General features: G+C 48.6%; 2 protein-coding genes across 3 annotated transcripts in view; one reads left to right on the plus strand and one right to left on the minus strand.

The window, feature by feature from the left end:
- LOC142588134 (sulfotransferase 1E1-like) overlaps positions 1-20,380 on the minus strand; it is a 156,117-nt gene that overhangs the window by 16,952 nt on the left and 118,785 nt on the right. The window contains exon 1 of one of the 2 annotated variants that reach the window (XM_075699620.1): positions 5,804-6,001. The exons of the other annotated variant lie outside the window; for it this stretch is intronic. Coding sequence (XP_075555735.1) covers positions 5,804-5,821 — 18 coding nt within the window. The 5' untranslated portion in view covers positions 5,822-6,001. Of the gene's footprint in view, positions 1-5,803; positions 6,002-20,380 lie in introns of those variants that run through there. 2 annotated transcript variants of the gene reach the window in all.
- LOC142588133 (sulfotransferase 1C2-like) lies at positions 536-7,264 on the plus strand. The gene is made up of 3 exons (XM_075699618.1): positions 536-591; positions 2,791-3,084; positions 4,017-7,264. The coding sequence occupies exons 2-3, from the start codon at positions 2,800-2,802 to the stop codon at positions 4,818-4,820; spliced, it is 1,089 nt and encodes a 362-aa protein (XP_075555733.1). The 5' UTR covers positions 536-591; positions 2,791-2,799; the 3' UTR covers positions 4,821-7,264.

Raw genomic sequence — 20,380 nt, forward strand, 5'->3', positions numbered from 1 at the left:
CACATTCTTTGATGTATCGTAAATACGGATACGGATACACGTCTTGCCAGACGCATCATGATACAAATACAAGATACACAAGGAGTATCTAAGGTAGTATCTAAGGTACATGTATCTTCGATACTGCCCAGCCCTGGTCTGAGCATAGTTTTACACTTTATCCCTTTCGCCGCTTCCCCGTTCCATGCGACTGCTATATTTTCGGCCCCAAAGTAGTCATTCGAAGGCTCCTTAGCAAATTTCTGAATGGTCGTTTGTAAGCGCATCGGTGCCTCCGTTTCAAAGGGAGCACCAGACCGCAGCGCGCCAGAGCCATGTACCGCAAATGGAAGGAAAGCTTCAGAGCGAATGCGGCAAGAAAAGTGAAGGTTCTGATCTTCACTTTCACTTCCCTTGTACCCATCTACGCATTGTAATGCTTATCGCTGTTCCACGTTGAGCACATTTTTCAATTCAATACAAGCAAGTGAGTAGTAAACATTCGAACGAAACAAGGGACGAGTGGATGGTCACGACCGAAGCTGTATAAAACGACGTCTCGTTGAGTGGTGACGACGCATTCGTTGGGAGCTTCTAGTCTGGTTTGACCGGGTAAGCTAAGCACTTGTTGGTCCGTTACTGTAGTGAATGCCATGGCCGCCGCTTCGAGTACGAGCTTTATTTAGGCGAGCTTGTGGAGTAGTTGGCCTCAGCTGTACTTTTTGAACATGTTCATCCGAAAAATAATTTTAAAAAAGGTGGTTAAGACAGACGTGTCCCGAGGCTTTCGTTGGAGAAACGCTTGAAACGGCGTGCGCGCGGCAACGTCGAAGAGCCCGTTTACTTGTGGCACTGATCAAGTTTCGATCGATCTTACTTGATTTTGGTTCGAGGTTCGGCCAAGCTCGATTAGCAATCTATAGACGACTTTCACACCTTCCAGGTGAATTTGCTCTTCTGGCACGCGGAACCTTCTGTTAGGCCCGTATCGCACGTCAGAGAGAGAGAGAGAATAATACAGGAAGGCAGGGATGTTAACCAGTAAATAGTCTGGTTGGCTACCCTACACCGGGGGATGGGAGAAGGGGAAGAGAAAGAAGGGAGATAGAAGGTGTAGGTACATGTACGGACAGCACTGCAGTTAAAGTCGCTCGAGCAAAGCAGAAGTTCTGAGAAAACACAAAAGTGCCTTCAATGCCTTCTGAGCCGATGATCGGTCGGGAAGGTGCTCTAATATTGTCTGTTCACTCAGAGGACGATCATCTAGATCGCACGTCAGAGAATATAACAAAGCTTCAGTGGCAGAAAATTATGCGAGGATAATGAAGTGAGCTTTGGGAGCAGACGCTATCGACGCTGCATACATTTTTCAATACCACTACGTTTGCACACATTTTAGTGAAAATAATTGTTCGCCCACAGCAAAGGGGGTTAATTTCTTGCACAGAGTTTGCCTGAATTCTTGCACGAGTTATGGCTGAATTGGAATTCCATCACTAGCAGCACTTTGGAAGAAATGAGAAAGCTAGAAGCATTCACGTTACAAAAAGTTATGAAAAAGGCAATTCTCGAAGTTGGACAGGAATAATCGCGTCTTAAAAAACAAGCCACTGCGAGTGTATATATAATGTGGGTGCATCATTCGCGTCGAAACAAATTGGCACATTTTGCTGATTTGCAAAATCACTTGATCTAAGCGCAGTATATGCATAGATGTGTGATCCAAGCAAGATTCCGGCCTTATTGAGAAGTTTTGTCTATAAGACAAAACTTTACCTGGATTTCGGACGACATCGAAAACTTGTTCAACGGTTCGGACTTTCACGCAAGATTTTGACAAGATCGTTAGCCTGCACGTGCCCACAAGCAGACCTTTCGTGCGGGTTGTGAAGTCCTGACCTTAAGTCAAAATTTCTGGCAAAGTTAGGCGAAGCTTGAAAACTGTCTAGAGGTAGCACTTTGGCGCAAGCTGTTAATATTGTCTCAGGAAATCAGAAGTTCGGCCACGCTCCCGGGCAAGTAATGCAGCTGAATCTAAGGCTTGAACCTTCTGGCAAATTCGCTGAGTTTGCGTCTGTCTGTCTGTCTGTCTGTCTGTCTGTCTGTCTGTCTGTCTGTCTGTCTGTCTGTCTGTCTGTCTGTCTGTCTGTCTGTCTGTCTGTCTGTCTGTCTGTCTGTCTGTCTGTCTGTCTGTCTGTCTGTCTGTCTGTCTGTCTGTCTGTCTGTCTGTCTGTCTGTCTGTCTGTCTGTCTGTCTGTCTGTCTGTCTGTCTGTCTGTCTGTCTGTCTGTCTGTCTGTCTGTCTGTCTGTCTGTCTGTCTGTCTGTCTGTCTGTCTGTCTGTCTGTCTGTCTGTCTGTCTGTCTGTCTGTCTGTCTGTCTGTCTGTCTGTCTGTCTGTCTGTCTGTCTGTCTGTCTGTCTGTCTGTCTGTCTGTCTGTCTGTCTGTCTGTCTGTCTGTCTGTCTGTCTGTCTGTCTGTCTGTCTGTCTGTCTGTCTGTCTGTCTGTCTGTCTGTCTGTCTGTCTGTCTGTCTGTCTGTCTGTCTGTCTGTCTGTCTGTCTGTCTGTCTGTCTGTCTGTCTGTCTGTCTGTCTGTCTGTCTGTCTGTCTGTCTGTCTGTCTGTCTGTCTGTCTGTCTGTCTGTCTGTCTGTCTGTCTGTCTGTCTGTCTGTCTGTCTGTCTGTCTGTCTGTCTGTCTGTCTGTCTGTCTGTCTGTCTGTCTGTCTGTCTGTCTGTCTGTCTGTCTGTCTGTCTGTCTGTCTGTCTGTCTGTCTGTCTGTCTGAAAGCAACTTTACATCTTTTCCGTGTCAAGAAATCGAACATGTCGAAGGATTCCCGAGGAAGCGAGCCAGTGCCTCGCACAATGGTTCTCGACCTTGTCGACGGTGTGCTCGTACCTCCGAAGTCTTTCCGTCGCGACGTCCTCAGGGACGCGCTCAAGTACGAGGCACGCCCCGACGACATCTTCCTGGCGACCTACCCAAAGACCGGAGCCACTTGGACCCAGTATACCCTGTGGTGCCTTCTCCACCTGGACAGCGACAAGACGCAGACAATGCCCACGTTCACAGAAATCATGACGAAGTGTGCGCCCTTCCTGGAACTGGTAAGCTTTGTCTCCGACTTCGTCGCCATCCGCAGGGCTTGCTACGCACTATGGCATTCTAGTCGACTGATTGATTGATTATTTATTGATATATCGTGTTATTTGATGTGACTCTTTCGTCGGGACACATTGAAGGGATGACTGCTCTGTGGAGCTAGCAAAAGTCATGATCACATGGAAGTAATTGAAAACGGCTGTCGCGCCTTTGTCATATATGCGTCCCGATAATTGATTGATGGATTGACTGATTGCGTGACTGACCAAAAAATTATCGATTGACTGACTGATCCACTGGTTAACTGACTGACTGATTCATCGGGTGAACGGCCGATTCATGAATGATCGATAGGTCAGCTGATTGATTGATCTGTAGATTGGAGTTGATGTTCCAAGATAACACAGTAGATGTGAAAGGTTATTTTGTTAATTAGGTGCCCAGATATATTGCGACCACCTGGGGTTCTTCAGGGTGCATATAAATCTGCGGTAACCGGAACTGCCTCTGGTTAGCCTCCCTGCCTTTCTATGCATCTCTCTCTCTCTTCCTCTCTCTCTCTAAATCTGAGAAAAGAAGGGAGCTTTTTTTTTCAATCTGGCTATGCTAGTATGCGGACAATGTGATCTTGAATCTAACCAGCTGCATCGACCGCGTTCCGTTGCAGAACTACATGACCTTGGCTAATGCATCGTAGCGGATTGCAATGGCAGTTGCTTCTGTTGCTTCGGAATTATTCATTGTACTTCAACAGTGGAACCTATTTGTTCCTTTCTTATTCACCAGGTCGTTTCCTCTTACAATTCAGTGCTTGATGAAAGAAGCAAGAGAAGTCTCCCATTTTGCTCGTTTCTAACAATTGTGACGTTTGTGTTAAGTTCAATAGACAATTTCGCGAGAATTATTTGACCGCGCGCCTCCGATTTCGCTTTCGCAGGTGGGTCGAGAAGTTGTCGAAGCACTCCCGGCACCGCGACTGATCAAGCACCACCTGACTTTCACGGCGTCTCCGTACCACCACGACGCGAAGTACGTGGTCATCGTGCGCAACCCGTTCGACTGTGCGGTCTCCTTTTACCACCACTGCATGGGAGACCGGGTCAACTTGAGGATGCGCGCCGACACCACATTCGACGAGTTCTTCGAAGACTTCATGGACGGCCACGTAACGTTCGGCCACTACTTCGAGCACATCCTCTCCTGGTACGCCCACCGGAACGACCCGAACGTCTTCTTCTTCTACTACGAGCACTTCAAGAGCGACCCCAGGAAGACTGTGCTGGCGCTGGCGAAGTTCGTCGATTCTTCCGTTTGGCAGAAGTTGCGCACCAACAAGGCACTGCTGAACGGCTTGTTAGAGCGCATCTCTTTCGCCAACCTTAAGTCGAGCGTCGTGATCGAAGGTGACGTCCACCATGCGTTAACCGACCACAAACATTGCGTGGCAGAAGGCGACGCAAAAGCAAGTGAAATCAAGGCGCCTGGTAAAACTGCAGCAGAGGCAAGGGCCGGTGGTGCAGACGACACTTCGATGACCCCAGATGACCGCGCTAAAAACTTACAGACGCCTGAGGAAGAAATCGTGTCCCTTGGCAACTTTTTTCGCAAGGGTCAAGTGGGTGACTGGAAGGGCTACTTCAAGCCAGAGCAGGAGAGGCGCCTGCGTGATGTGTACGAAAAACGCATGCGCGGAACGGAAATGTGGGACGTTTGGAAGGATTATCTGGATTACCATGATTAAGAGGCAGGACACTGCCAATGTCTGGGGCTTAAAGCATCACCAGAACCGAAATTTGGGATACGTTTCATCGTTTTAGAATACTGGTACGTGCGATCGCTTATTATTAATAATTAACGAAGGCTCCACCAGCGTGCAATATGACACGCTTTTAACGTCTAACACTTTTGGCTTTCCATGCTGCCGAATGGGAAATAATCTACAGCCCCTGCTTTGGACAGCACTTTCTGAGCTCGATGTCGTGGTGTCGATCGAGGCCGTGGCACTAGCATTTCGATGCAGGTGAAAGGCAAGAAGGACCGCGTACTTAGAGTTAGGCACATGTTAAAGAACCACAGACGGTAAAAAATAAACCGAAGTCCCAAACTACCGCGTGCCTTATAACAAGGTCGTGGCTATAGAACGTAGAACCGCATAATTATTTTTGAACTGAGTATATTATTCGGCACTAAAGATGACAAGATTTATGCGTAACTATAAACGGAGTACTTCGAGAAGGGCTCGACATCTATCGTACCTCTCCAATTGAACCTCAATAGACATAACTGCCTTACAACTCAATAAATCTGAAGTGCAATTTTTTTTTTGACGGCATAGACTGCTTATAACTCAGCCTTGACTAAGGAAATTCGCTAAGGACGTAAGAAAACCGGGACAAACTGCAGTTCTTGAGTTCTTATAAAGAAAGGATCAAGTACTTATATTGCAGTTGACTCGATTACTTAATATTGAAATTATAAAAGGATGCCTCCTTAGCTTCGGCTATGAAAGTTATAAATATTATACTGACACAAAAATAACTAGGAAAAAAGCAATGAAGAAAGGAAAGATATCAACAACGCACCAAACACAAGAACACAAGTCCCAAATGCCCAAATAGCGTACGAGTATTAGCACCAGTGGTGCATTCCAGTAGTCGGGGTGATCATTAATGCAAAAATATACTGCTTTCCATGTTTAAAATAGTGTTTTATAAACACACCTACCTCTGTGCACACAGGCATGCTCTTCGGGCGCTATGATTTCTTGCGGCAGTAGTACCGTTGTTGACACAAATGTAAAGCCACCGCGAATATTTTTTTACAGAGTTCGTAAAGCCGCACATACAATACACAGGCGGATACAACCAGCAGCATTGTAGCACGTAATAATTGCCCGTGCACATGCAATAAACAGGTCCATGACCCACGCATGCGCTGAAAGAAGGAACAATTGATGCAGTAGGTAGGGTGAAAAAATGGCAATGTAGCTTTTATCGCTAAGATAAAAGATAGCGCGAGACGTGTTCGTAAGCACGATAAGAAATGCTGATATAGCAGTTACTAGGCGCGGAGCAAGGTCCTGGAGGATATACCGCCGTGTGCACGCAGTTGCCCAGATGTAAATGCTGTCGACAGCAAAAAGAATAAAAATTAAAATAAAAATAACAATGGTTCGTGCGATTGGAACGGGCCGGTATATATGTTGCCACAAGTTGACTCGACACCTCGTTTAGAATTTCTTTCGGCTTCTCGTAGTTAAATATTCTACACAAATACAACGAAAGTACAGATCGCAAGATGGGTACGAGGACAAGATAGAAGCTGGTACGAGCGCTCTTGTATAATTCACTAATTCTGTTGGTCACGCATGCTTTGGTGAATCTAGCTCTATAGATGACTGTTAGGTTGAGCGCTTCGTATAGGTTTTGCTATCTGCTGGGTCTTATTCTGGATGCGTAAAATGAGTTCAATGCTGGTGTTTTACGTGCAAAAATTCCGGTCGCATTATAAGCTACGCCATGGTCGGGGACTCCAGATTAATTTTGAGCGCATAGGCTTCTTTAATATGTATTTAGGTTCAAGTACACGGGCGTTCTTACAGAGAAGCTGTATATGGCTGGCCGATTTGTCCGTCTGTCACCTGTCCGCCGAAAGCTCCTCTGGTGCAACCCCGAGCGCATGTGTGAAAAAAAAAAAAAAGACAAAGAGAGGCGCTCCAGTGGCTGCGCCAGTAGTGACCTTCTTCACCGACGCAGCCGAGCGCAGCAGTTTCTCTCCGGCTCCGAAATGGGTAGGCCACGCGTGACACGTACTCCTTAGGAGCAGGCAGCTTACGATCAGAACTAGCGAGCCGAACCGGGAACAAGCTCGTCTATGCTGTGCCGATGCTGCAGCCCGGGCACAACAAACTCGTGCAGCCGAACGCAAGCAGCAACTGCGTTCCGAGGATACGGTAGCCTACCAAGCCGTCGTTCAAAGAACCGTCGGGTTAACCATCGTCACGGAGTGCTTGGGCAATGATATTATTTGCATTTCGCCTCCATCGAAACGCGGCAGCCGGGATCGAACCTGCGACCTCGAGTTCAGCAGCAAGTCAACCTTCCGGCTGCCGCGGCGCGGTTTATTCAGAGATGTTTATCTGTACAACACATGATTTCGATAATAAAATTCAGTTGCGAGTATTTACATATTGTCTTCGTTCCATTCTTCCACTCCTTTCATTATGAATGCAATCGAACTCGTCTCGCTGTAGCAGTTTATAGAACAAGTTAGTCAGTATTCCATTATATGCACATAACGAGCGGCGCGCCAATCAAGTGTTTGTTTGTTCACTGTGCAGCGAAGCATTAAAACCAAGCATCGCTGCTTACATAGCTCCATGTAGTCTGAAAGGGAAGCTTTCACTCTTAGTCTGTAAGCGGAGCTTCTGGCTCATCTCCACTTCATGTGGATGGCTGCATCGACGACTTGTACAGTCGTCGAGGCAGTTGGGCCGATCGCGAACATGGTTTAATCAAAGGTGGCGGCTCGGTGGGCCAATCCTGGTAACCACGATGTGTGTCTTCGAAAGTTTTACTCCAAAAGGAACCAATAGAGAAGATTGTGAGAAACAATACTATCAGGAACAACATAACAATGTGGTTGGCCTTCTTGGCAGGCCATCATGAAGGATTTTCTGTGTAGCGCTACCAGCACATGAACGCCGAGTAAGAGCAAACACACACACACACACACACACATGTCCAGCCCTAATAGGTACATCATGTCAAACGCAAACGCATGCGCAGAAAATCTTGCTACTTCTTTGACAGGGCCAATGACGTCTTGCTCACCCATGTTTCGCCGTATATTTAAACGTACATGGGAGTGTTTTCGCTAATCAGGCACGCCAATTCGCATTTGTCAATTGGGTAAAAGGAGAACTACATATTGAAGACACTCTGAATCACACCTGGGAAAATTAAGGGAAGAAAACCGTCCGGCAAAGATTTGTTCACTTTAGCAGCGCGTTCAAAGGGGCTGGTTGGTTCATCTTCAGCATAGTAACGACAGCGCAACACAGCACGAGCGATGAAGAGCACAGGACAGAGCACTTTGTTAGAGTGCTCCCGCGGAGCCGCTCATTCACGCATATGCCAGGTTGCCCTATATGTAACTTGTACCACAAAATAACGTCATTCCATATATGACACGCGTTTCGCAAACAACAAACAGATCGGTGCTTGTTTCTGCATCGCTAAAACAAATAACTGCTGAAGGTATTACAAACACTGCCACGTACAACTGGTAAAAAAAGTAAACGTCAACAGACGCGCGTTCGTGAATAAAATCATCGATAGTATATCGAAAAAAAAAAAAAGATGACCGTATTTAAGATTTTTTTTTTCATTGCACTGGCCACGACCACGACCACTAACCACAGCCCACTAACCACGACCTACTGTATACAGTAGGTCGCGCCACCAGCTATGTCGCGTCGTGCAAGTTGGGTTGCACTCTACGCAACCGGCGAGATCGCGGACGAATCGCGTTTTTTTTCTTCATGCCGCGTTCAAAAAAGAAAAAAAAAGCGCTCGTTCGCACTAACGGAATGCAACTAAGACTAACGCAACTAAGGTAACGCAACCTGTGAGCGTCCATCAATTAAGCCCCCTCGATTGCACGTGAGACGACCCAAAGCTGCACATAGTGGTCGTCTCCCCGTCGTGGTGCATGGCGTGTTGCAGCGCCCTCTCCGGCCGGTCTACGATGTCTTGCTGCACACCGAGTCTCGGTAGTGCGGCCTACACGACGGCAGCCGACTGCCGCGGAGAGACGACGCGCTCCTCGGGAACGACGTCCCGTGATTATCCTCGCGCTCGACTTCCCTCGGCGACGACGGCAGGCTCAGCACCGCCAGGAACGACGACGCCGCGAGAAAGAACGTCGACAGCGCGAACGACGCTTGACCGCGGACGTTCTCCGACAGCAGCGGCGTCAAGCAGCCGAGAAGGGCGCCGACTCTGCCGCCAGCGAGCGACCAGCAGAGGAAGGCACCGCGCACGGCTGTGGGAACGCCTTCCATGAGGTGGCAAGCGCCTACGACGATGGCGACGTTCGCCACGCCGCTTGAGAACGCCAGCAGGCCGCGGTCTGCCGCGGTCTCGAAGTTGCAGAAGAGGCTCGCCACGCAGTGGATGCCGCCGGCGACCACCGAGGCCACGGCGAGCACCCTGTCCAGGGAGACGCAGGTGACGGCCGCGTGCACGACCGCGTTGCCGAGGACGCTGGCGGCGGAGACGAGGACCGACGGAAGCCACCAGGTGTCGCGATCGTCGCCTCGTGCCACCTGCGACGCGATGTTGACGTGGACGGCGAAGGCCAGGGAGAACTGGACGGCGAACATGACCAGCAGTCGCCGAGTAATAGAAGCGGAAGCGTCGATAGGCGAGTGTCTCCTAGGATCGCTATCGGAGGACGCCGAGCTATCGCGGTGGCCGCAGCGCCGTACGTTCTCGATCCTTTCCACAAGGTTCGCCGCGCCTGGCCCCGGGACGAAGCCGTTCATCCGGCCCGCGGCCAGAATGACGGCCTCGGCTTCCTTGATCCTGCCCTTGGCGATCAGCCATCGAGGCGATTCCGGCCTGCCCATGAACGCGGCGGTGATGACGAGAAGGAACGTGGGCGACAGGAAGGCGGCGTGCTTCACTTCCCAGCCGATGCGCATGTTCCTGACGACGAGGAACCACAGCTCGGCCAGCGCGATGCTCGGCGTCGAGGCGAAGATCACGTGCTTCGGCCTGTGTCTGTCGATGAGAACTTCGAACGAGACGAGCAGGGTCGCGGCGGCGTGGACGGCCGCGCTGCCAGAGAGCACGCACTGCGCGATGGCGTAGAACGCGCGGTAGCGGATGAAGGTGCAGCCGAGTACCGTGCACACCGTGGTAATGATGGCTGTTCCCAGGCGGACGCGGTCTCTGCCGTAGGCGTCGAGCATGAGGCCGCCCGGAAGCAGGAAAAAGAAGGAGCACGCCTGCTGCATCGCCATCGTGCCGACGAGCTCCAGGACTCGCCGCTGGCAGACGGCGTCCCAGACGCTAGCGACTGAGGCCCCGTCGTCCCCGCTCTCGTAGTCCCACTCTCGGCACGCGACGGCTGACCTGTTCTTTCGGAAAAGACGAGGGCTCTCGGGAGGGTCCCCGTAGACGCGGCAGCGGCTTCGCCGTCCATCAGCATTCACGGGTACGGTGTCCTTCTTCCAACTCTTCAAGGAGAGCGCGGAATTGTCCGGTCGCTTGCACCAGTGGTCCACGCCCTGTGAGGCGATGATCGGCACCAGGTCGGCGTGGCAGGTTGTCAGCAAGATGGCGATCGCGCTGAGCATCAGAAAACTGCTTTGGAAGAGGCCGTTGCCGAAGGCCTCCTTGCAGTCGAAGCACTCGCTCGTCTCGAAGTCGCTGGCCGCGAGCCGTTGAGGGGAGAAAAGTTCCACAGCCTCCCTCATTGTGAATCGAATGATGCGTGCCTCGAGAGGGACCCGACCGTGTCGCTTTAGCTGCGGCAAGTGAAATCCTGTGTATTTGACGACGAGACGAATAGGCTCGAAGCTATCGTGACAGCTGCTCCTGGTAATTCGCCCCACGTGACACATTTACTTTTCAAATTTATTTGATGATGCTTCTCGCTTTCTTTCGGCAGTGACCAGCGCAGGAGCGGTACGTCCTGCGAAAATGGTTTACAGTGTGCCCTCCTGACGTGACAAAGCAAAACCGCCTCCGTTCCCGATAGGATAACAACATACAAGCGCGCAGATGGCAACGCAAATTATCATTGAAAACGAAATGCTCGATAATCGCTGAGGGATATACATACGTGTGCAACAGGCGCGTGTCGCCGAACAACAAACTGAGAATAGAAAAGAAAGGACGTCACTTTCGCAAACATGAGCGGTGAAGTCCCCAACACATGAAAACGCCACTTGAACAAAAAGAAGTGGGCAAATAATGCTATTCGCATTAAAAAAAAACGGAAAAGGAGCCAATGGATAGCAAGTTGGTATGCGCCCGTGCTTAGTTCCAGCTTATTCTATGCAGGAACAAATAAAAATCGATTTGGTGTTCGTTCCGGCGTACCGATTGTCATGGTCTCGTCCTGCTTTCGTTCGGTAAATTTTTTCGTTGTATGTGTCGAAACTAGTTTTTAATGATTCACCAGGCTATAAAAAGAAAAGAAACAACCCGACGTAGTTCAAAAAACTTACGGCCACCGTCGCGTTTCCGAAGGCCAAACTGGGCACAGAGATTAATTAGCGAAACATGTCTGGCAGAACGCATTCACGTAAATGAACCAACTAAACCAATGTCGGTTCCCCTACCGTGCGCACCTGTGCGTAACGCCGTCGGTGAAGCGGAATGGCGGGCATTTAGAATGCGAGTGTATTTTGGCGGACGCGCAATGGGGCGAAAAAACGACACGCAGAAATGTTCCGAGCTGCAGTATAACCAGGTGCTTCTGCAAAATCATTAAGCAATTTAAAAAAAGAATCGCCTGTGGCAGATACCACAACTGTGGTCCTTGAGCTGGTCCACTCGAAAAGGCGCACATTAATTACATGCACGGCAAATCGAAACGCATAATCGAGTAATGAACAGAAGCTCACTCTTTATTTTACGACTAATTGCCACCTTACGGCACAAATTGCAATTCGCATACAGTTGCCAGCTAGAGTGCTACGATATTGAAATTGCATTTTAAAAAGACTTTTGTGAACCAGAACATTTTCAAGATATCCGCCATCAAACTTGGGGTAAAACATGTACTGCCGTTTCACTTACTTTTGACAGCAAGGCCGTGTCATACACTCAAACACAAAAGTATCTGGATTGTTATTGTATTTCATCGCAAAGTTCGGGAATTAGTATCTCGAAACAGGTGTCATCCTGAGAATTCGTTCCAAGTGGATCCGCCTTGCGAACTTCCCGGCTACAGTTTTTAGCTTGCAAAATAGGCCGTGGGGTAACTTGTTAAAACTTGATTAGTCGATTTTCGTTGATTAGTCATTTGTTCATTTCGATTTTCCGTGGAAATGATGTCGGCCTGTTCCGAGCAATCCAGCTCAATAACTAGAATTGTGCTATGTGGGCTGCCCACAGGTGATTAACCCCAAAATTAAAAAAAGAAGACACGCGACGTGCATCATCAGCCCCGGTGTAAGTATGTGTTGTGAACTATTTTAGCTGTATCGGTTTTCACTCGACGAAGAGGACAGGCGTCTGTGAATCGCCAGCGTGAATGGGAAAATCCGCACACTATCTGATATCGCTTGGCGCGACAAATAAAACATATATACGCATGCATGCTTGTCTATGGCCGACCCAACGCAACCCTGAAACGTCAAATCACGAATCGCTATGAAATATTTGCAGTCAGCCACCGGTATCGTTCTCACACATTTCAAGTCTAGTACACTTACCCCCGTATTCAAAAATGCATCTTAACTTGAAGCCCATGCTTGACTTGATTTTAATGACGCCTGTCGCTAACGCACTGAAAGAAACGCAATGCGCATCTGTGGCGCGTTCGCAACAGGCGTCATTTATATCAAGTCAAGCATGGGCTTCAAGTCGAGATGCATTTCTGAATACGGCGGTTAAACTCATTATGCTGTGTCTACGCTAGAGCGTCTTGTGTGAATCCTATGACGTTACTAAACATAGCGATCACTGCGGTTGTTAAACCAGCATGATACATATAAGCATTACGTTGAGGCATTGCATTTTTATCCTATCAAGCAGTAATATGCGAGGGGGATCGCATAAACAGAATCTAGCGGTTTTTGCAGGGACACAATTTCCTTTAGCCGTGTGAGGGTGTAGAGGACGGGACAAACGAGGCCGGAAAAGAAAGATAATCGGTTCTATAATCCTCTTCTTTCGCGAGAAAAAGAAAGGAAAACAAAACGTGCTAACGCCGTAATGAGACCTCACATGGTTATGGCGCATGCTTGGACAATGTGCTGTATAGGGCAAACGGACCTATCGGCCAGCATCTATCACTCTTTTGGATGCTCGCGGAGTGTGCTGACGGTCAGTCGACCATTCGACAGGTGCATGGTGCAGACTGTGCGGTGCGCTTTTATTACTAACCAATAATATTTTATTCGTGCGTGGAAACCTCGTTCAACGAAGGAGGTAGTCGCGCATTGTATCTACAGATAACAATGGGAACGCCCGTCAAGGTAAACAGCACGACTTTATTCCGTATTCTCGGCACTCTCTCTCCCGTCTCGGTAAAGCTGCGCACGTCAAGAGAAATCCAGCGACGTTCTATGCTTGCTCTCCTACCATTCTGCATCGCAATCTTTCCGTCGGTACAATAATTTCTAGACGGATTCTGAACGGTTATCGGTCTCTTTAAACGTCCGCATGTCGACGCCAGTCCGAATACGTATATTACCAGGCTCCTTTGATACTCTGTATATAAAGGACTCTGATATTACGCGTTATCGCTTTCCACGTTCCACGCGAATGCGACGTTTTCTGTCCCAAGACGGGCGCCGTAGTCTTGCGAAGACTACTTAGCGAAGTTCAGAATGGTCGTTTGTAAACGCATCGCTGCGTACGTTGCAAGCTGAGCACCCGACCGCAGCGGGTCGAGCCATATACCGCAAACGAAAGGAACACTTGACGGTGAATGCGGCAAGAGAAACTGAAGGTTTTAATCTTCGCTTTCATTTCGCGTGCATCCTTCCCTTCATTGTGTAGCGTGTATCATTGTTTCACGTTGAGCACGTCTTTCAAGTTACTACAAAGGAAGTGAGTTGTCAACATTCAGAAGAAACAAGGGACTCGCGGAGGACCGTGGCCGACGCTGTATGAAATGGCGTTTCGTCGAGCGGTGACCACAGATTCGCTGGGAGCTTCTAGTCTGGTTCGACCGGGTATAGCTAAGCGCTTGTCTCCCGTTACTGTAGCGAATGGCATGACCGGAACTTCGAGTCCGAGCTTTATTTAGGCGAGCTTGTTGAGTCATTGGCCGCAGCTAAAACGTAAGCATGTGTGTCGAAGAACGCGGTTGATGGAGACGTGTGCAGTGAATGGCATTAGAGGAATGCTTCATAAAGGCTTGCTCGGCATCGCCGAGACTTTCAATACGCGTTAACTCATGAGCGAGTTTCGAGCTCACCTTGTTTTGGTTCGAGAGTCAGTGAAGGTCGTTTCGTGCGTTCTAACCGACTTTCGCGCCGTTACCGCGCGTAATATTTGGTGTTTTGCGACTGGAGCAACAACGGGTGCTTATCTTCGTCGCTAACACACGCCAGGAAGCCTAGAAAGGCTTCACTGCAGAACATTTTGTGACGTTGACAAACTGTGGGTTTGTCAGTGGGCGTTATCAACAGTTCATAATTTCTTCAATGCGACTTGGTTCTGAACGGTTTTTACTGAGAATATTTCGCTAACAGCAAACGGGACGCATGTTCTTGTGAACAATTGCGTGAGTCACGCATAAGCAATTAGAACGCCATCACTAGCACCAATTTTGACGTAAACCGAAAGCTAGAAATGTTCACGTTAGAAACTATAGTAGCGAAGCAATTCCGTAGGCAGGACAGGAATAATCCTGTTCAAGATAAGGAGTTGCGCGTGCATTTTATGTGAGCTCATCATTCGCGTCGAAATGTGTAAGCACTTTTTGCTGAGCCTGGCCAAATATTTGGAACTCCACGCTTCAAGGTATAGATATTTCATAGATGATTTCGGCCTTTCTGTGAAGTTTTGTCTACGAGTAAAAATTATAAACAAGTTTTTGGACGCGATTTAGAACTTTGGCAACATGTCCAAATTTTATGCAAGGTGCCGAGAAAGTCGTCAGCCTGCTAGTGACCGCAAGTACGCATTTCATGCAGGCTATAAAGTTGCTTCAACAAGTCAATATCTCGGGCGAGATTACGGCGAAGTTTCGAAGCTGTCGACAGGTAGCACTTTGGCGCATTAAGCTTTCATGTCAGGAAATAGGAACCTAAGCAGCTCGAGTTTCGCACAAGCTATGAATTCGTGTCCACAAGTCAAAATTTCGAGCAATTGGGTATCGGCGAATTTCAGAAACTATCCATCGGAGCGCAAGCTGTTAATTCTGCCAGAGGAAATCAAGATTGCGTGATAGATTTCAGGGATTAACGCCGCCTACAGCACTTCTCGGACCCGTGGCTCTTTGTTGAGGCCCGTCCACGGCCCCCGTCTGCATAATTACCAGATCTAGACGCGGGCCCCACGAAGAAACCATGAGCACGTGTAATAAATAAGACGTATCTTAGGCGGCATAACGAAAGGCGTTAAAATGAAGCTGCCCTGACAATAAGACGTTGAAGTGAGAAATTTGTTTTCATTAAGGATAGAGCTGGTGCAAAAAAAGCCGGAAAAAGTAAAGCCAAGGTTAAAAATTTCTCGTAAGCTATTTGATCTTGTGTACACTTGGTTGAAGACACTATAAGGGTTACTAACAGGGATTGCCTGGATTACAATGCCTGAGAGTCCACTGCCAATGTCTTCGCCTTAAAGGACCAAAAGAACTGAAATTTGGGCTACGTTTTATAGTTTTATATGTGCGATCGCTTATTGTGGACAATAACAAAGGTTTGGCCAGAGCGCATTATCGTTCCATATGACAGGCTTTTCAACTTCTAACACGTGCGTTTATGGTTCTGAAGGTGCTAGAAGGGAAATAACCGACAGCACTATGAGGTTACCATCAAGGAAATTGCAGGAATTGACTAGACGTGGTAAAATGACGCCATTTATTTAAGCACGTGTAACATATGGTGAATACTGATTCTGTATATGTGTGCGTGTGTGGCTGAATGCGCTGTTTATCTCCGTGTATATCATAATCACCCAGTGCCAAGAGTAGTATGTAGGGTAGTCAGTCAAGCTAATATGTCCAGCATATCATTAAAGCTTGTATCTATCTCTTTCTCTTTCTCTCTCTAGAGCAAGAAGCGGAGCCGCTCGTTTTCATCATCTCCGCGTGCTGGCATTTTGACAGTGTAGCCATGCTACGCTATAGCCGACTTATGGTCATGCTGACCAGATTCGTGCTGTTCAGACGCTTAACTACGTTGTTAATTTCGTATAGCTGAACTGCAGACCAAATGCTGTAGTAGTACGGGCTAACCTAACAGCAACTATTAATAGATCGGGTGACCAAGGATACCTTCGCTGTACCCCGTGTGAACCATGGCGAATGAGACAGGTGCGATGAAGGTTACCAGGGATACCATACGCTGTACCCCGTGCAGACCGTGGCGAACGAGATAGGTACGATAAATGTTACCACGGATACCGTACGCTATACCCCGTGCAGACCGTGGCGAACGAGACGAGTGCGATAAATGTTACCATGGATATCGTACGCTGCACCGCGCGCGGACCGCGGCGAACGAGACACGTGCAATAAATGTTACCAGGGATACCGTACGCTGTACCCCGTGCAGACCGTGGCGAACGACACAGGGATACCGTACGCTATACCCCGTGCAGACCGTGGCGAACGAGACGAGTGCGATAAATGTTACCATGGATATCGTACGCTGCACCGCGCGCGGACCGCGGCGAACGAGACACGTGCAATAAATGTTACCAGGGATACCGTACGCTGTACCCCGTGCAGACCGTGGCGAACGAGACAGGGATACCGTAGGCTATACGCCGTGCAGAACGTGGCGAACGAGACAGGTGCGATAAATGTTACCACGGATACCGTACGCTGCACCGCGCGCGGACCGCGGCGAACGAGACACGTGCAATAAATGTTACGAGGGATACCGTACGCTGTACCCCGTGCAGACCGTGGCGAACGAGGCAGGGATACCGTACGCTATACGCCGTGCAGAACGTGGCGAACGAGACAGGTGCGATAAATGTTACCACGGATACCGTACGCTGCACCGCGCGCGGACCGCGGCGAACGAGACACGTGCAATAAATGTTACCAGGGATAGCGTACGCTGTACACCGTGCAGACCGTGGCGAACGAGGCAGGGATACCGTACGCTATACGCCGTGCAGAACGTGGCGAACGAGACAGGTGCGATAAATGTTACCACGGATACCGTACGCTGCACCGCGCGCGGACCGCGGCGAACGAGACACGTGCAATAAATGTTACCAGGGATAGCGTACGCTGTACACCGTGCAGACCGTGGCAAACGAGACAGGGATACCGTACGCTATACGCCGCGCGGACCGCGGCGAACGAGACAGGTGCGATGAATGTTACCAGGTACGCTATACCCCGTGCAGACTGTGGCGAACGGGACAGGTGCGCTAAATGTGACCACGGATACCGTACGCTGTACCCCGCGCGGACCGCGGCGAACGAGACAGGTGCGCTTTCGCGGTTTGGTGCTTGAAACTGAGGATGCTTCAGTTTGGTTCGGTACAGTGATGGCTCTTAACGAGTGAAACTGCACCTAACGTCGATGAAAAGGTTTCATTCATGATAAGGTTTAGTTACTAGGGCTTCGAGGAGACTGGCATGGCCACAGTGTGGGATGACAAGGCGAACAAGCTTCCCTTGGGGTCTTTCCAAGGGTTTTGCATAACAGCTGGTCATCGTTCTGCCACGAGGTGTTGTGAACGTCTCTCGTGTTCCCGCTTATGTTTCGCGGAACGCCAGCTCTGGGGGAAAACCAAGCAATGCAAAGCGAGGCGAAAAGAAAAAAAAAGATAAAAAGGTCTCGCAGGGTTCTGACTCGCGGTGAAAGCCCTTGATGGAAGTGCGGTGCGTGCGTGTTGAAATCCCCCGGCGTACCGTTCGCAATGTCAGCGCGAATCTTTCTGAAAAAAAGAAGAAAAGAATAACCTTGCCCCATACTTTGCATTCTGCTCGGTGCTCGACGGTTCGCCCTCTCATTCGCCGGCATGTGTTGTTCCGTGCACTTTGCACGCATAAAACCGTGCAGCTTTGGTGAAGGCAAATGATTTGAACGTGGGCCAGTACTTGTAGTTGCGGCGTTTGTAGTAGGAGTTGTTGTTTAGTACTAAAATGCTGCTCTCTGTACCGCACGTGCCAGGGTGATCGCATGCTTCAGAAAGTAGTGAGCAGAGACAGCGGCTAAATATCGAGCACCATGGTGAATTTTTTCGTTCGGTATCCCTCCCAAAACGTTTATTCGTAGAAATGCTGGAGAGCTTGACGTCATTAAAAGACTGGAAGCTGCCAACTGTAATGGCGTAAATTTTGTCCGATGATAATTAAGAGTAATGCATATGGCCGAGTTTTCGATAACCACTCGGTAGAACTGAATTACTCGGCGTACATTAAGAACACTGTCAATGTATAGTCGGCTCGTTTTTCAGGTACTATGCCTGCTTGTTTGCAAGTATGTGGCTAGTCTATGTGGTTAATCGTTTGTAAAGCCCCTCCATCACGTGTCACCGCCGAAAACGTGTTTCGGGGGGCTTTAATCGTCTGCCTCTCTACAGTGGCAAGCAGACGACGATGCACGATTCTAAATGGCAGGACAAGCGTGGTATGCGTTTATTTTCATGCCAAAAAGCAAGGAGATAGACATAAGAACCTGAGGTGGTGAGTTGCGCAATCTCAGAATAGCTAAAGGATATGCGGGCGTAATGCGCCGTCTACTCATTGAGTCATATCTTCTATCATGTTTTCGCGACCAGCGATATGCTCGTATACCTTTACGAACACTGCACTTTTTTGTTTGCAAAGCACGAAGCCTATACAGAAACGACCAGCGAAAATGATTAGGACTAACGACGTCGTTATTAATTCCATCTGCAGAGAGAAAAAAAGTAATGAGATAATAAAGGCCCTTCACAAATGCGGGACTCGGAGGTATGACCGATGCCAGAGTGGACGCAAAAAAAAAAAAAAAGAAACTAAAGCGTTCGTTCGTTGAAATGGGCGGGTGTGTGTGCTGCGTCGTGTGGTGGTGAGGGGGGGGGAGAATGGGGGGGACGTAGCCGAGGTGCATCTACTACATAGTTGCGCATTACGCTCCGTTCACGAATTATGGAAGGGGTGGGGGGGAAGGGGGGCATTGTGTGAATCGCGCTTTCGACGCTCCGTCAACCACGCCCGATTAAATTTGCCTTCGTTACGTGGGGTACAGCAGAACGCACTTTGCGGAATACGGCGAACGAACGACGTCGGAGAAATGCTCGGGATGATTTGCGTGCGAGAGCCATGCTTCCGCGCCCCTACAAATGCGCTGCCAAAAAAAAAAAAGAAAGGAAAGGAAAAGCGAAAACAACTTTGCCCTTCATTTATCAGTCGCCATACTCTGATCGCTTTAATATATGCCGGTATGGTCGCCCGTAAAACACCCCCCTATATGAACCACTAAAGCACACGCAAGGGCTTTGTATCCGACGGCTTTGTATACCGGAAGTACACGTGTGACGAGAGGACGTGAAACGATATAAGTTACGGACCTAACGTTGTTTTGCGTGCTTGCAGTGCATCCAATGAAGGTTTATTAGAAAGTATTTTCTTTTTTTTTTTTCTAAGCTGCCGAAAAGTATGACGCGTGGGCAAAACGACATCACACACAACTCTTCGCAAGTAAACTTGTGTTGTTGCTCTTAAAATGCTTTCATTTTAAGGCTACAGGAGGGAAGTGAGCTGTACATTATGGTCATTGTGGCCCGCTACAGAACTTAAAACGATGTGACTGGTGGAGTTCATAAACTTGGAAGAGCTCTAGTGTATGGGAAGATTTCGTGGGCTTTGTTATTTATAACGCACGTAGAAAGAAAAAGAAAGCAGGGTAATAAATGTATCCTGCCTGGAACAAAAGCGCAGAATAGTTAGTGGGGAAAGCGCGCACGTCGCTGAGGGCCTCATACAAAACAGAATACACACACCGAGGACACGAACAAACCATGGAACAGAAAACTTGAAGTTACAGTGCACAAACGTTCTCGATAAAGTGAAAAAATTTATAGAATTTGACTGTAATAGGGGAGAGAAGCTTTAGTTAGAGAATACGTGCGTTGTGTGATGAACCATTTATTTAAATCGCGTTCTTTTTTCTTAATAAACGACGCAGTTCTAACTTGGGGTGTTTCCTTCTAATGGCGTGTCAAATATGATTGCATATAATATAAGTGGTCTACTTGTCCTTGTCGCATTTCTTTTTTTGTCTAATGGGAATGTAAAGTACCATGATGAACTGTTACTAGCGTAAAATGTTCACATTTTGCTTGACCTGTGAAACTGACTGTTACGTGCAATCTGAGTTCTAAGTGTACTTTGTTTACACTGAACTTTCTTTTGAGATATGTATGCACTGTAAACCGC

The sequence above is a fragment of the Dermacentor variabilis genome, chromosome 7 (genome assembly GCF_050947875.1).
Source record: "Dermacentor variabilis isolate Ectoservices chromosome 7, ASM5094787v1, whole genome shotgun sequence".
Lineage (NCBI taxonomy): Eukaryota > Metazoa > Arthropoda > Arachnida > Ixodida > Ixodidae > Dermacentor > Dermacentor variabilis.